The sequence below is a fragment of the Pochonia chlamydosporia genome (genome assembly GCF_001653235.2).
Source record: "Pochonia chlamydosporia 170 chromosome Unknown PCv3seq00011, whole genome shotgun sequence".
NCBI lineage: Eukaryota > Fungi > Ascomycota > Sordariomycetes > Hypocreales > Clavicipitaceae > Pochonia > Pochonia chlamydosporia.
In genome coordinates, this window is record NW_019154046.1 from 190,589 (window position 1) to 202,907 (window position 12,319).

Sequence of the window (12,319 nt, forward strand, 5' to 3'; positions counted from 1 at the left end):
CCCTTGTTCATGCTAGGAAGTTGACTACAAGCCCGCTGGCTCATAATACTCGCGAAACCGATCTGTCTCCTCCCATCGCACATTGTATACGACGTTCCAGCATGCGAGAAGTAGCTGCGGGAACCTCGTTGTCCAAAAACTCAAGTATCCCTCTGGAAGGGGTCCCACTTGGCGCTTCAACGAGTCCGGCATATCCTCATAATGGTTCCGCTTGTTTCGAAGGGCTCGGAGAAGATCTAGGAGTCGTGATCCTGTATATTTGCGTTGCTTTCCCAGAGAATCGACGAATTCTCGTGGCAACACCCGCAAAAAGTCGCCTCTTGTCACGTCTGGGGCATGTCTTTCCAATTCTTCCAGAGCTATGGATGGAGGGTCGCGGGGCTCCTTTTCGAAGTGATCAGACACATCACATAAGAACGACAATCTCTTCTTGGCGGACCAAAAAAATGGATGGCACATAATCTCGTTGGCATTCGGTCGTTGTTTGGGATTGGCATCAAGCATGGATGTAATCAGGTCCTTTGCCTCGTATGCGAAGTCTCCCAGGACGTCCAGCAGCTGTAAGCTGTAGTTGTTCTTTCGAATGTTGACTTCTCTCATGTACCTGTCACCACAGTCATATGGATGAGAACCATTAGTCAGGACATAAAAGAAGACGAGACCAAGGGAGAAAATGTCGATAGCCCGTGTAGCTCGTCGATGGTTGGGCATTGTAGGGTCCTGGACGAGAACGGAGCCAGATCCGCTATGAGTACTGGCCTCCATCAGATTGAGGTCTCGGCCATCGTCGTCAAGTAGGAGCTCCGGCGCTCGCCATCCAGATGTTCCAGCAGCTCTACCAGTGGTGGCTCCAAACGAGGATTGCTCGCTCTCCAGCTTTTTACAGAGGCCGAAATCCGAGACGAGAAGTCGAGGCTTGCCATTCTTACCCATATTCACAAGGATGTTTTGCGGCTTCAAATCTCTGTGAACAATGCGCAAATTATGCAAATGGCTGATGCCATTGGTAATTTGGTACAACACGCCTGGCAAGTCCAGTTTGCCGGCATTGGCCAACTCGCGGTACGACTGTGGCCGTTCCACTATCTCAGCCAGTGATGCGGCGCAACGTTCCAAGGCAATAAATAGAAATCCACCTTGAGTTTGTTGAGAATAATAACGAATAACTACAAGATCGCGTTAGTCCGAGGGCATGCACGGCAAAAGAAGACAATCAAATCATCAACTAACCATTCGGATGGTCGTCGCTTTCTCGCAGCAGCCTCGTCTCCTGTGAGGCAATATCGTAGAACTGAATCAACATTCGCTTGACTGCCACGTCGCGACCATCAAATTTTCCGGCAAAAACGAGTGTCCCGTTGCTTCCAGTTCCAAGCTGTTCCTCAAGGTTCACTTCTATGTTACCCATTCTGATAATAGGTCCAGAAACAGCTTGCATATCATTAGCCACTGTCAACACGTCCGGCTCCCACACGGGCCTGTCACCAAGCTTCTTTGCATTGCTAACAGCCTCTTCGACTGTGGCGTTGGCTGGTTCGTCCTCTCGGGATTGCGAGCTGTCACGCGGTCGACCTTTGCGGTGCTTGACGCCACCCCGACGGCCACGATGGGCCTTCTTTTTCTTGCCCTCTGGCGCCGGACTGGGGGCGACCAATTTAGTCTCTATCTCGTCACTGATAGATACCTTCTCCTCACCAGCAAGTAGCTTGGATGATATCGCCCCGGACTTCGAGGAGCCATCGTTGTCTGCCAGGGTTTCAAGGTCGGACCGTGCAACGCCCTCATCACCGGTTTTATGTCCTAGTGCTTTCATATCCACTTCTGGCTTTTCGGTGTCGGTTGAGTTGTCGTCCACTCCCGACTCCACTGGGCCCTTCACGCTGAGTTCTGAGGAATCGCGGTCCTTGTTCGCCGTATTCGCGTCGGAGACTCCTCCCGGGAGCAAGTAGGAAAGTGCATCCTTTGTGCTACTCCCATTGAGGTAAAGCTGGTAAGCTCTGGTGAAGTTTTTTCTGTTGTAGACTAGTAGACCGAATATGAAAATAATCAAGACTGGATTGCTGATGAATTCATAGACGCTGGTGGCAGCACTTTGTGGAATGTTCTTCACCTTATCCACAATGGTAGACTCGTTAGCTTCGCTATTCTGATTATCGTGCAGGACAGATTCATTATCTGGATCTTCTCGCCCGCCGCCAACAGAGCTTCCGTCTGTCAGTCTTGGAAATTGCTGCGTTGCGGGACGGCTGCCAAGCGAGTGAGTGCCGACTAATTTGGATAACTTGGCCTCGGTCATGGTGTCCCACTTGTCCATCCTCTCCCACCCGTCAGGGAGGGAAGCTTGAGCTTCTGGGGCCACGTGGATGAGGGGGTACGAGCTGCCACTGAGTGCATACCAACTACCTGTCTCGGTTCGGTTGAGGAAGATACTGTTTGAGGTACGGTCGTCGGGAGTTGGCATGGTTGGTTGGGACAAGAGAATTAAATCAGGGTTGCTCCCTGGGGCCGCATCACCGGGTCTGCAAACGTCGAAGACGCGAGCGACCGGAACATCAAACTTCTGGCTGAAGAGGCGAGTGGGCATGGAGTCGGAGTCGGATCGTGCATAGTCAAAGGAATAAACCTTACCGTCATGCTGGGTTGAGATGTAGCGATTGTCCTTTGAAACGTGATACTGGTGAAATAAATCTTTGTCACGGTTGTTTGGTGTCCACTCGGCATATTTGAGAGTGGCAATGGGCTTTCCGTCCCGCCTTTCAATACCAACAGTGTACTCAGTCCTGCCAAGGGTAATGGTGCCTGTGGTGCTACATTCTTCGGCATCCGTGTCATACAACGCATTTGGCTTGAGGCAGCTCTCGGCTTGATTAACGTGAGAGCCTCCAGTACCAAACCACTTGAGAATATTTCCCGTGGCAGCGTCGAGAGTAACCATTGTTGTCCTCTTGTCACCGACGTAAACGACGGCTGGCCCTGGTTCCTCTCCAGCGTAGGGGGAAAGATCTTCAACCAGCTCCTTCATGGTGAAGCCGGTGAAGCGCGGGCGAGCGCCTGGCTCCGGAACCCATACATAGACGCCACCGTCACGATTGGGTTCGATTGCCCAAACGTAATGATCCACTGCATCATGATCGTCGTCGAGAACGGAGGTGTTGCCTCGGTAGTGGATGGTTTCAACCATTGGTTGGACGACCTGGAGATGCCAAAGCTGTTTACCGGTCCTGCGGTCATTGGCATATAGGTCTCCATCGATGGTCGCCAATAGAACAAAGTCTTCCACTTCCCAATCCTCCAGACTCCGCGCATATTGCTGCGAGGTCGTCAGCCCAGAAGTAGAGGCGCTGCTGGGCTGTTGACGTTGACGTCGTGGAGGGGATGGTGCTCGGACGGAGTTATCCGGAGCCAAAGTTGCGGGGGCGCTCGCATCGTCAGGAATGAGGATGTTATCGTGGTGTGAATTCTTTTTCAAGCTGCGTCGAGCGTGCTGCTGATGCGGCTTCTCTTGGTGATGCTGATAGATATTCTTGTTCTGCTCGCGCAGAGGCGATCTCTTGCGGTCACCACTGCTGGACGTCTCTATCGTAGCTGCACTAACGGCACTGATGGGCGTGTTTTCCCATTGAGCAGGGCCACTTCGGCTGGCGTGGGAGGCAGCGATTGTTGCCGCCTCCTCGCGGGCCTGTTTTCTATTCTCTCGGGCGTCTACATCGACATCGGCAGCAGCGTGCGGAGAGATGATTGAATGGGCAGCCTGATGCAGCGGCTGACGCTGCTGTTGAGCGTTTGTGAGCTGTATCCATGGCAATAATATAACGGCAAAGGCGAGAAACAATTTCTGCTGTTGCGAGGACCCCCGCCCTTCGATTGGGGGTCGTCGAAGCATTTCGGGGGGTGAAACGGCGATTACGAGGATGGCATGGAGGCAGCTGTCGACGTTTGATAATAGTTTGTGGTGTCGTGCTTCAGTCGTCTGGATGGACTACACGAGCTTGTGGTCCGTGTCGCTGGTCGTGCTGGTCGTAGTCGATGAGGAGGCGCATTTACGGCGACGATGGTGGTGAATCCATCCCCTCTAAATAGATAGGCTGAGTGCTTGACCAGGTACGATAAAGTCGACGGCAAGAATACAGGATATATCGCTAGTTTCTGTTGTACGCTGTGATAAAAAAAAATATGAACGAAGAGGGTGATGAGAGGTTGGAGAATGTGGGAAACGTAATCGAGGGCTGGGCGAAGCAATGAGGGCCAAGTCGATGGCGGATGGCATGGATATGGAGGGCCACAAGCCAAGCCAAGCCAAGCACCTGCACGTACCACTTGCCTATTCATCACTCATGGGCTGAACACGAAGGTGCGGCCCAGGCACCGTGTTTGCCATTTGTTGCACGGAGGCCAGGTACCTAGGTGTAGGACAGTGTGCAGGAGTTAAATTCTGCACTGTCCTAGGATAAAACACAAGGCAAGGGGAGAGTAATTGTTGTTGTCGATCCTGGAGGCAGAATATTCACAGTTGGGGTTTTCATTAATGTATGCGTCCGGGATACCAATTATGTCAAATTGGCGTCAAAATAATTATTTGCTGCTTAAGGTACTCGGTGCATCTCTGAGATTCTGAGGGTTACGATGCGATGTGACCTTGAACCGGGTTTTGTAGGCTGGTTCGCACTGTGATATTATGGCGAGATTTTATCCAACCAGACATGGGCCAGACTGGCCCACCACTCACTTGCAAGTCCAGTCAGATTCGGAACAAGTGAGACAGGTGTCAAGTCGAATCAGTCTGCTTGTGACCAGGGTCAGATCTGGACCTGGCCTGGTCTCTGATTGACCCAGAGTGTTGAAAACTGCCACCAATCCAAACATTGACTTTATTTGCTCCACGGCCACCAACAACAAAACGTTGACCAGAGTTGCCGACATCTGGATCGAAGCAGCTTTGCATGTTGAGCACCTGGATTCTATCAAACTGCATGTCTGGCAAGGAGCACTCTGGAATATGATGGACTCACATTCACGACCAAGGTCAGCCCAACCCCTCAGTCAAGGTCAGGAGTCAGGACATCGGTCAACATTGAGAAGAATCCTTATCTGCGATGTCAAGACTCAAATCCTGTGGCCGCAACAGGCAATGGCTGCAAAATCCGACTTTTTCAATCCGACCTACCACTGAATCTTCTCCAGCTGTGCGGAGTAATAGTTCCAGGGGCTCAAGGAAGGGAACATTGAATGCACGACTCTGCCACCCCCTTACCCGATGCACCAGCCACGGTTCACAAATTTTTCATTGACTCTCTCCGTTCGTTGAATATATCAATACATCTGCCTAGCTATGTCACTCAACGTGGAGTTTGAAGCCAAGTCAACAGACTGTTTGGGTTTAGCAATACTCGAAGCTCAACTCTTGGCAAGTCTGGGCCATCAATATTCGAGACAGAGCAACACAGACCTGTCCAACTTGGCGCTCTGTGCAGTATCCTGTAGGAATACGCAACCTGCTGGCCAAGCCGATTCTCTTAAAAAGGAATTTGCTTCCCTTCCCCTCCCACAAAACATACTATAGTCAAGCAAGGACCAGATTCATACCAAATGAATATGCATTACGTCTCGCAGACACGGGGGGGTAGTATGACTGACAAATTCAACGTGCCTCGACTCATTCTCGTTTGCTCTGTGATCCAAGCTCTTCACACCTGTCACAAGTGATATATTCCAAACACTTCGATCAGCTCATGACTTACAGCAATGCACTCCCTACTCCGCTCCGTGCTCTACGGTCGGGGGAAACTTTATGAAATCTCAAGGCTGTTCACAGCATGGGAACTTGAGATGGCCGTTGGATATCACCCTATCATGACGTGCTCGTAGGGCTTGATCGCTACGTATCACCTCTGCATCTGCCATCCACATCAATCCTACCAGACATGTCACATCCCTGCCGTGCATGTTGGCTCCGGGTTTTTGTTCAAGTCCGTCCCAGCCAAGAGGACACGAAACACACAACCACAATATTAACCGCATGAAACACATTGCAGCATTCTAGTTGCCAAGTACCAACGCTGTGTCATGTTGTGATAATTTTGCTTCAAACGACAAGTCTTTCCCCTCCCACTTCAAACTTGACGACATGAATTTTCACTGTGGAAACAAAACGCTGTGGGGTGTCGGAGGGACGGACCTCTGGGGCCATCTCCAGACTGCAGCAGCTGCCGATCAGATCAGCCCACCAAGTCCCATCGCAAAGACCCAACTCAATCCTTCCACCATAAACAACTGCCGTGACTGTTGAGGGGGGGGGAAAAAATCGGTTTGCCCGGTGGCTGTCTTGAAGACGCCTCACCTTCCAGGGAAAGATGCTGGGCTCAAAAAAAGAAGAGCATCCGAAGCCGCGTTTGTCAAATTCGTCACTGTGGTAAGGAGTACCTGAGTCTCACTCACACTGTATGACTGTAGTGCACTTTAACTGGCTCGCTTGCTCCCGTCCCCCCACTTGCAAGCCCACCATCTTTAGTGTTTCTTTGTGGACACTCTTTGGCTCGACATTGGTGCGGAAGTGGCTGGCCGAATTGATGAGATTTGGAGCACAAGGCCTTGAACTTCGGACTCTGTCGCAAGAGGCTCTGGAATTACGTAGGGGGGAGCACAGAGTACGGACTATTGAAAGCCAGCATGAAAAAGACAGGTATACCCTGTTACTTTTGTCCAGGAAATCATCCAGCCCTGCTGGCTCAAGTTTGTGGCGATGCATGGAGTAATTAAAAGCCTACCCGATCTTGCAAACAACAGTCACAACTTCGGCTCATCTCACCGTGTCCCTGACACTATTCATCAATTGGAAATAGCTGTTAAAAATCATTATAAATGCCCAGACTCTGAACCGATATTTTGTGTTACCAGTACAAGCAAATGCACCTGCTCTCCCATGCAAGCCTGTAGAACATTGTATCCATGTTGTTCCAACATCTCTCATGCCACATTCCCACGTCCCCATCTATGCCAGAACCTCTTCGCTCTCTTCCAAAACATCCTCTACAATCTCTTCGATGACCTGGTCCTGGTCCGCACCACTGGCCCCCATAGCCTTGGTCTTGGCCTCCAGCATAGCAGCGTGAGGATCCTGTGGTAAGCCAAGCGCAGAGCGCTCCTCGTAAATCTCCTCTTCGACATCGGCGCGCCAAGCGTACCATTCCTCCAACATAGCTCGTCGGGCCTCGACCACGGCCAAATCAGCAGAAGCACCACGGTCGGCATCTTCCTGTTCGAACACACGGCTGTACTCTCGCAGGTTTTTGCGGACCTGCTTCTGCTCCTCCTTGGTCAACAAGCTAGCAGGTCTTGGTCGCCACTGGAACTGCTTGAATTTGTCGATGGGTTCTTCCCGCAGAGCCTCACCCTTGAAGTCATAAATGTGGTATCCGTTTTCCATCTACAAGCAAAACAGTTAGCTTCATGTTCATAGATATACTGTGGTCCGTCGAGCATTCACACGATAGTAAGAGACTTCAAAAGAAACGAAAAAAGGTAAAACTCACAGCATGCTTCCAGACTGATGCCCAGGTGGCAACATATCGTCCTGACGGATCCCACTCAACATCGGTTACACCGTAGTGATCAGCAGTGTTCATCAATTGCAGGTTGGCAGTCATGTCCTTGTCTGATTCGGGCTTATCACCCTCAAAGTCCAGGTCAAAGAAATCGAGGTCGGAGCTCTGCTGATTGTGGATTGTGGCAATGACAACGAATCGTCCCCGCGGTGACCAATAGATGGCGTTGCTGTTCTTCTTGTCCAGTGTTCTAAGGTGCTTGAAGTTGCCCGCAATAGGTCCCTTGACCTTTTCGGGGCAGAAGAAGGAGACGGCCGTCTTGGGTGGAACAGCAGTGACGCCGACTGGCTCGGTGGTGGTGATGATCGCGAACCTGTCACCCTTGGGCTCCCAAGCAAAGTTGATGACGGTGTCCTTGATGGTATCGACAACCTCGACAGGGACGCCCTTCTCCTTAACTCGGAAAATCTCCAGTGTCGTGGCTTGCGATTTCTTTGATTTGGAGTGTCGGTCGACCTTGACGCAAAGATAGGCAGCCTCCGATTGCCAGTGCAGCTTAGCGTCACTAACGCTGAAGAGATTGAGCGATCGGACAATTTCCTTGGAAGGGATGCTCATCAAGCCGACCTTGGCGGGATTGCTGCCAATTTCGGGAGTCCAGAAGCAGAAAAGCTGCTCGTAGCTCTTGACACCTTCTCTCTGCACAGTAGCGGGAGCCCAGTCAAAGTCCATGACGCCTTCGATCTTGATGCTCGTCTTGTCTAGCAGATTCATGCGTGGCAGTTCATAGACAGAGATGGACTGGCCTTGCGTCAACCGGGCCACATACTTGTCGTCTGCGGACCACTTGAAGGCCGGCCATTGCAACTTTGGCGGAGGCTTGCCCTCCTCGCCCTTCGGCAAGTCCAGGTTGGCGAAAGAACGCAAGGGAGCGCCAGTAGCGATATCCCAAATAACGTAATTCTTGCCATCATCATCGATGGAGAGTGCAGGGTGGCCAGTCTCGGGGATGGAAATTGGTCGGTTAGACCAAGTAACCAAATACCTCTCAGTTGGGGAGAAGGCGACGAGATTGACGTAGGGGTGGGCAAATCGAGCTTGTCGGGACCATGATTGACCGCCCCAGAGCTGAACGCCTTGGGCGTGGATTGAAGTCAGATATGTGCCGAGCGGCGACCACTGCAAGAAAGTCTCGGTCCAGTGTAGTCGGTCAACGATGTTTTCAGGCTGATCCTTCTCGTTGTTCCAAAACACGCCCACAGTGTCTCCGCGATACATAACGAATTGGTCGCGTCCTCGGCCAGAGGGGTCCTTCATGAACCACCGCAAATGCTCCTTCTCGGTAAACTCGTCAATGTGAGGAGGTGTATATTTTTCGTCAACTCTGCCCTCGCCACCATACCGCTCGATGTCGGTTAATTTATTCACACGCATAGTGTGCTTCTTGTCAAGGGGAACCAGGTCCAGCTGTCTCGTGGCAGCAGCGGCTTCGGCAGGTGAAGAATACTCAACAAATGCAAAGCTAAGGGTACCATGGTTAGCTAAAAAAAAAAAAAAATCGTTGTTGTCGCTCCAAATGAAAGCAGTTTACATGGTCAATGCTACGAGTGCAATATCGAACGCAGCAACTAACCTCATAGAATATCCATCATCGCCCATGGGCATATAGACTAAATCCTCTCTCGTCCTTCCAACAGTGTTAAGCTTCTTCAACAAAAATTTGAGCAGCTTCGGTTTCTGGTCCTCCGTGACCTTGGGGAGGCCGTCGACTACAACAAAGGCGTCATAGCCCTGCTCCAACGAAACCTCGAACTTCTCGCGAAGATCCGAGATGTCAATATCATCCTCATTAAACTCGTCGTCGTCGAGGTCGGCCTCGCGCAAGTGGTCGAAGGACGGAGCCATGATGGCGAGTTTCCTCTACACAGGGAGGGGTGGAAAAAGTGCCCCGCTTAGGCGACAGCAAAATCTTGTGTGCGAAGACGACTTGGTGGTGCGTCCGGTTCGGCGTCTCGAGAAGAGGTATTTGTTGTTGATTTGGTGCAAGGAATTTTGATCACCGTCACGGGCCTCGGTACGTTGCGAGTGCAGCGTGTAGCGGTTGACCTGGGGCTGGGATGGGCAAATCCTCGAGGAGGGTCTCTCTCTCACAGCCTTCACAAATTTGGTGTTCTTCAGTTTCCACAAAGTGTGCGGCGGAGAAGCGATAATCCTTTGCCGCGAACGCGAATTTGCAGCACGAGGGGCAAGTCACGTGGGAGGGAGATGACGGATGGTGGGGTTGTTGAGTTTGCTGTTGGAAGCAGCAGGCAGACGGTGGAACAGACACGACCAAACGGCAGCAAGGATATTGTGCCTGTGTGTGCAGGAATTAGGGGAGCTCCAAAAAAGAGGCTGCCTCAAAGTGTGGAAAGCGGTCACGAACGAACCTCAACCACGACAACATCGACTATCAGGCCCTTTGACTTGAACTTTTGTTCCACCGCCAAATAGCCTGTCATGGTACGTATACGTATAATGCTGCCAACTTTGCCGGACCTAATTACTGCCAAACACTACTTGTCAAAACACAGCTAACCCGTTCTTCGCACCCCCGCCATACAGTCTTTCCAGCCAACGCAGATTTTCGAAGAGGGCACCACAGAGGAGAAAGGCGAGAATGCGCGTCTCGCCGCCTTTGTTGGTGCCATTGCTGTTGGCGACCTGGTGAAGAGCACCTTGGGTCCCAAGGGAATGGACAAGATCTTGCAATCAGCGTAAGTTGGAACTATGCCAACAACCCCCACCTTCAGGTTCCCCTTCCCACAGTCACAGATCTTCTAACGGGGTCGGCGTTGATGCAGTTCCACTGGCGATATTATGGTCACCAACGATGGCGCTACTATTCTCAAGTCGATAGCTCTTGACAATGCCGCTGCCAAGGTGCTAGTAAACATCTCCAAGGTCCAAGACGACGAAGTCGGTGACGGTACCACCTCGGTGGCTGTTTTGGCCGCTGAGCTACTTCGAGAAGCCGAGAAGCTGGTCGACAAGAAGATTCACCCCCAGACCATCATTGAAGGCTACCGGATAGCCAGTCAGGCTGCCTTGAAAGCTCTCGAGGAATCAGCCGTTGACCACAGCAAGAGCCCCGAGGCTTTCCGTAAAGACCTTCTTTCCATCGCACGAACGACCCTGAGTTCCAAAGTCCTGGCTCAAGATAGAGATCACTTCGCCACCCTTGCTTGCGATGCTGTCCTACGACTGAAGAAGTCGTCCGATCTCAGCCACATCCAGATTATCAAGAAGGCTGGTGGCAAGCTCAGCGAGTCATACCTTGACGAGGGCTTCATTCTGGATAAGAAGATTGGTGTTAACCAGCCCAAGCGGTTAGAAAAGGCCAAGATTTTGGTAGCCAACACATCTATGGATACCGACAAGGTCAAGATCTTTGGAGCTAGAATGAAGGTCGGCGCCACCAGCAAGCTTGCCGAGCTAGAGAAGGCTGAGAAAGACAAGATGAAGGCCAAGGTCGACAAGATCAAGGCTCACGGTATCAATTGCTTCATCAACCGCCAGCTCATCTACAACTGGCCGGAGCAACTGTTTACTGACGCCGGCATCATGTCCATTGAGCACGCCGACTTCGATGGCATCGAGCGTCTGGCGCTTGTCACTGGTGGTGAGATTGCGTCGACCTTTGATCATCCGGAGCAGGTCAAACTGGGGCAGTGTGACTTGATTGAGGAGGTCATCATTGGCGAGGATACTCTGATCAAGTTCTCTGGTGTGTCTGCTGGAGAGGCATGCACCATTGTCCTGCGAGGTGCCACTGAGCAGCTGTTGGATGAGGCCGAGCGCAGTCTGCATGATGCTCTGGCCGTCTTGTCACAGACTGTCATCGAACCTAGAACGACATTGGGAGGCGGATGCGCTGAGATGGTTATGGCCAAGGCTGTTGATGGTGCTGCTACTCGCGTTGAAGGCAAGAAGCAATTAGCTGTTTCCAGCTTCGCCATCGCATTGCGACAGCTTCCTACCATCCTTGCAGACAACGCTGGTCTCGATTCAGGCGATCTTGTTTCAAGGTTGCGAAAGCACATTTACGACGGTCTTTCTACGTATGGTCTGGACCTTTTGACTCCTGGCGGTGGTGTTGCCGACATGCGAGACCTTGGCGTTATTGAGAGCTACAAGTTGAAGCGAGCGGTTGTGTCGTCAGCCAGTGAAGCGGCCGAGGTAAGCATTCATAGTGATTTATCTCACGATGATTTCGCCCACAGACATCGGTATAGAAGCTAACCAACCCATTTTTGCAGCTTCTCCTTCGAGTAGACGACATTATTCGAGCTGCGCCTCGACGGCGGGAGCGCATGTAAAATGCAGAGTTGACGGCAATTTGGAGTACAGTAGATATGGAATAGATGGGGATTCATGAATGCAAAAAGTAAAAAGTTCAAACAAACCCTGTAATGATACCATAGAGATCATAAAAAGATGATTCGTAGTTGGTAGGCATTGGTGGCACCGAGCATCAAATGCATATCAGACGTATGGTCGTCGATCTTCTCTCCATCTACGCCCGTCCCAGCCGTGTCTGCGTCGTGTCAAATTTAGTTGTCCCGCCTTTGTCTTTGGCCCAAGGTTTGATGATGGACACAATTTACATACACAGCAAGTTGCGATGTATGGTCATGGCAGTCAAGACAGCCAACAGATGCCGACACAAGCCCCTGCGGTCCTGGGCCGTGAATGAAGCCAATCGAAGCACATTTGATGTCGATCACTGTTATAAAGAT

The 12,319-nt window shown here is 51.4% G+C and overlaps 3 protein-coding genes across 3 annotated transcripts; 1 reads left to right on the plus strand and 2 right to left on the minus strand.

Annotated features, from left to right (window-relative positions):
• Nucleotides 1-24: 24 nt before the first annotated feature.
• On the minus strand, nucleotides 25-3,883 carry VFPPC_10433 (IRE protein kinase; the record flags this gene model as incomplete). The annotated part of the gene is made up of 2 exons (XM_018288805.1): nucleotides 25-1,166; nucleotides 1,231-3,883. 2 exons carry the CDS (start codon nucleotides 3,881-3,883, stop codon nucleotides 25-27), a joined length of 3,795 nt encoding a protein of 1,264 aa, XP_018137396.1.
• A 3,105-nt stretch (nucleotides 3,884-6,988) lies between these two features.
• VFPPC_10435 (eukaryotic translation initiation factor 3 subunit B) lies at nucleotides 6,989-9,446 on the minus strand (the record flags this gene model as incomplete). The annotated part of the gene is made up of 3 exons (XM_018288807.1): nucleotides 6,989-7,423; nucleotides 7,530-9,063; nucleotides 9,133-9,446. The coding sequence occupies 3 exons, from the start codon at nucleotides 9,444-9,446 to the stop codon at nucleotides 6,989-6,991; spliced, it is 2,283 nt and encodes a 760-aa protein (XP_018137398.1).
• A 594-nt stretch (nucleotides 9,447-10,040) lies between these two features.
• VFPPC_10436 (T-complex protein 1 subunit beta) lies at nucleotides 10,041-11,899 on the plus strand (the record flags this gene model as incomplete). The annotated part of the gene is made up of 4 exons (XM_018288808.1): nucleotides 10,041-10,043; nucleotides 10,146-10,297; nucleotides 10,385-11,759; nucleotides 11,840-11,899. The coding sequence occupies 4 exons, from the start codon at nucleotides 10,041-10,043 to the stop codon at nucleotides 11,897-11,899; spliced, it is 1,590 nt and encodes a 529-aa protein (XP_018137399.1).
• Between the last annotated feature and the right edge of the window lie 420 nt (nucleotides 11,900-12,319).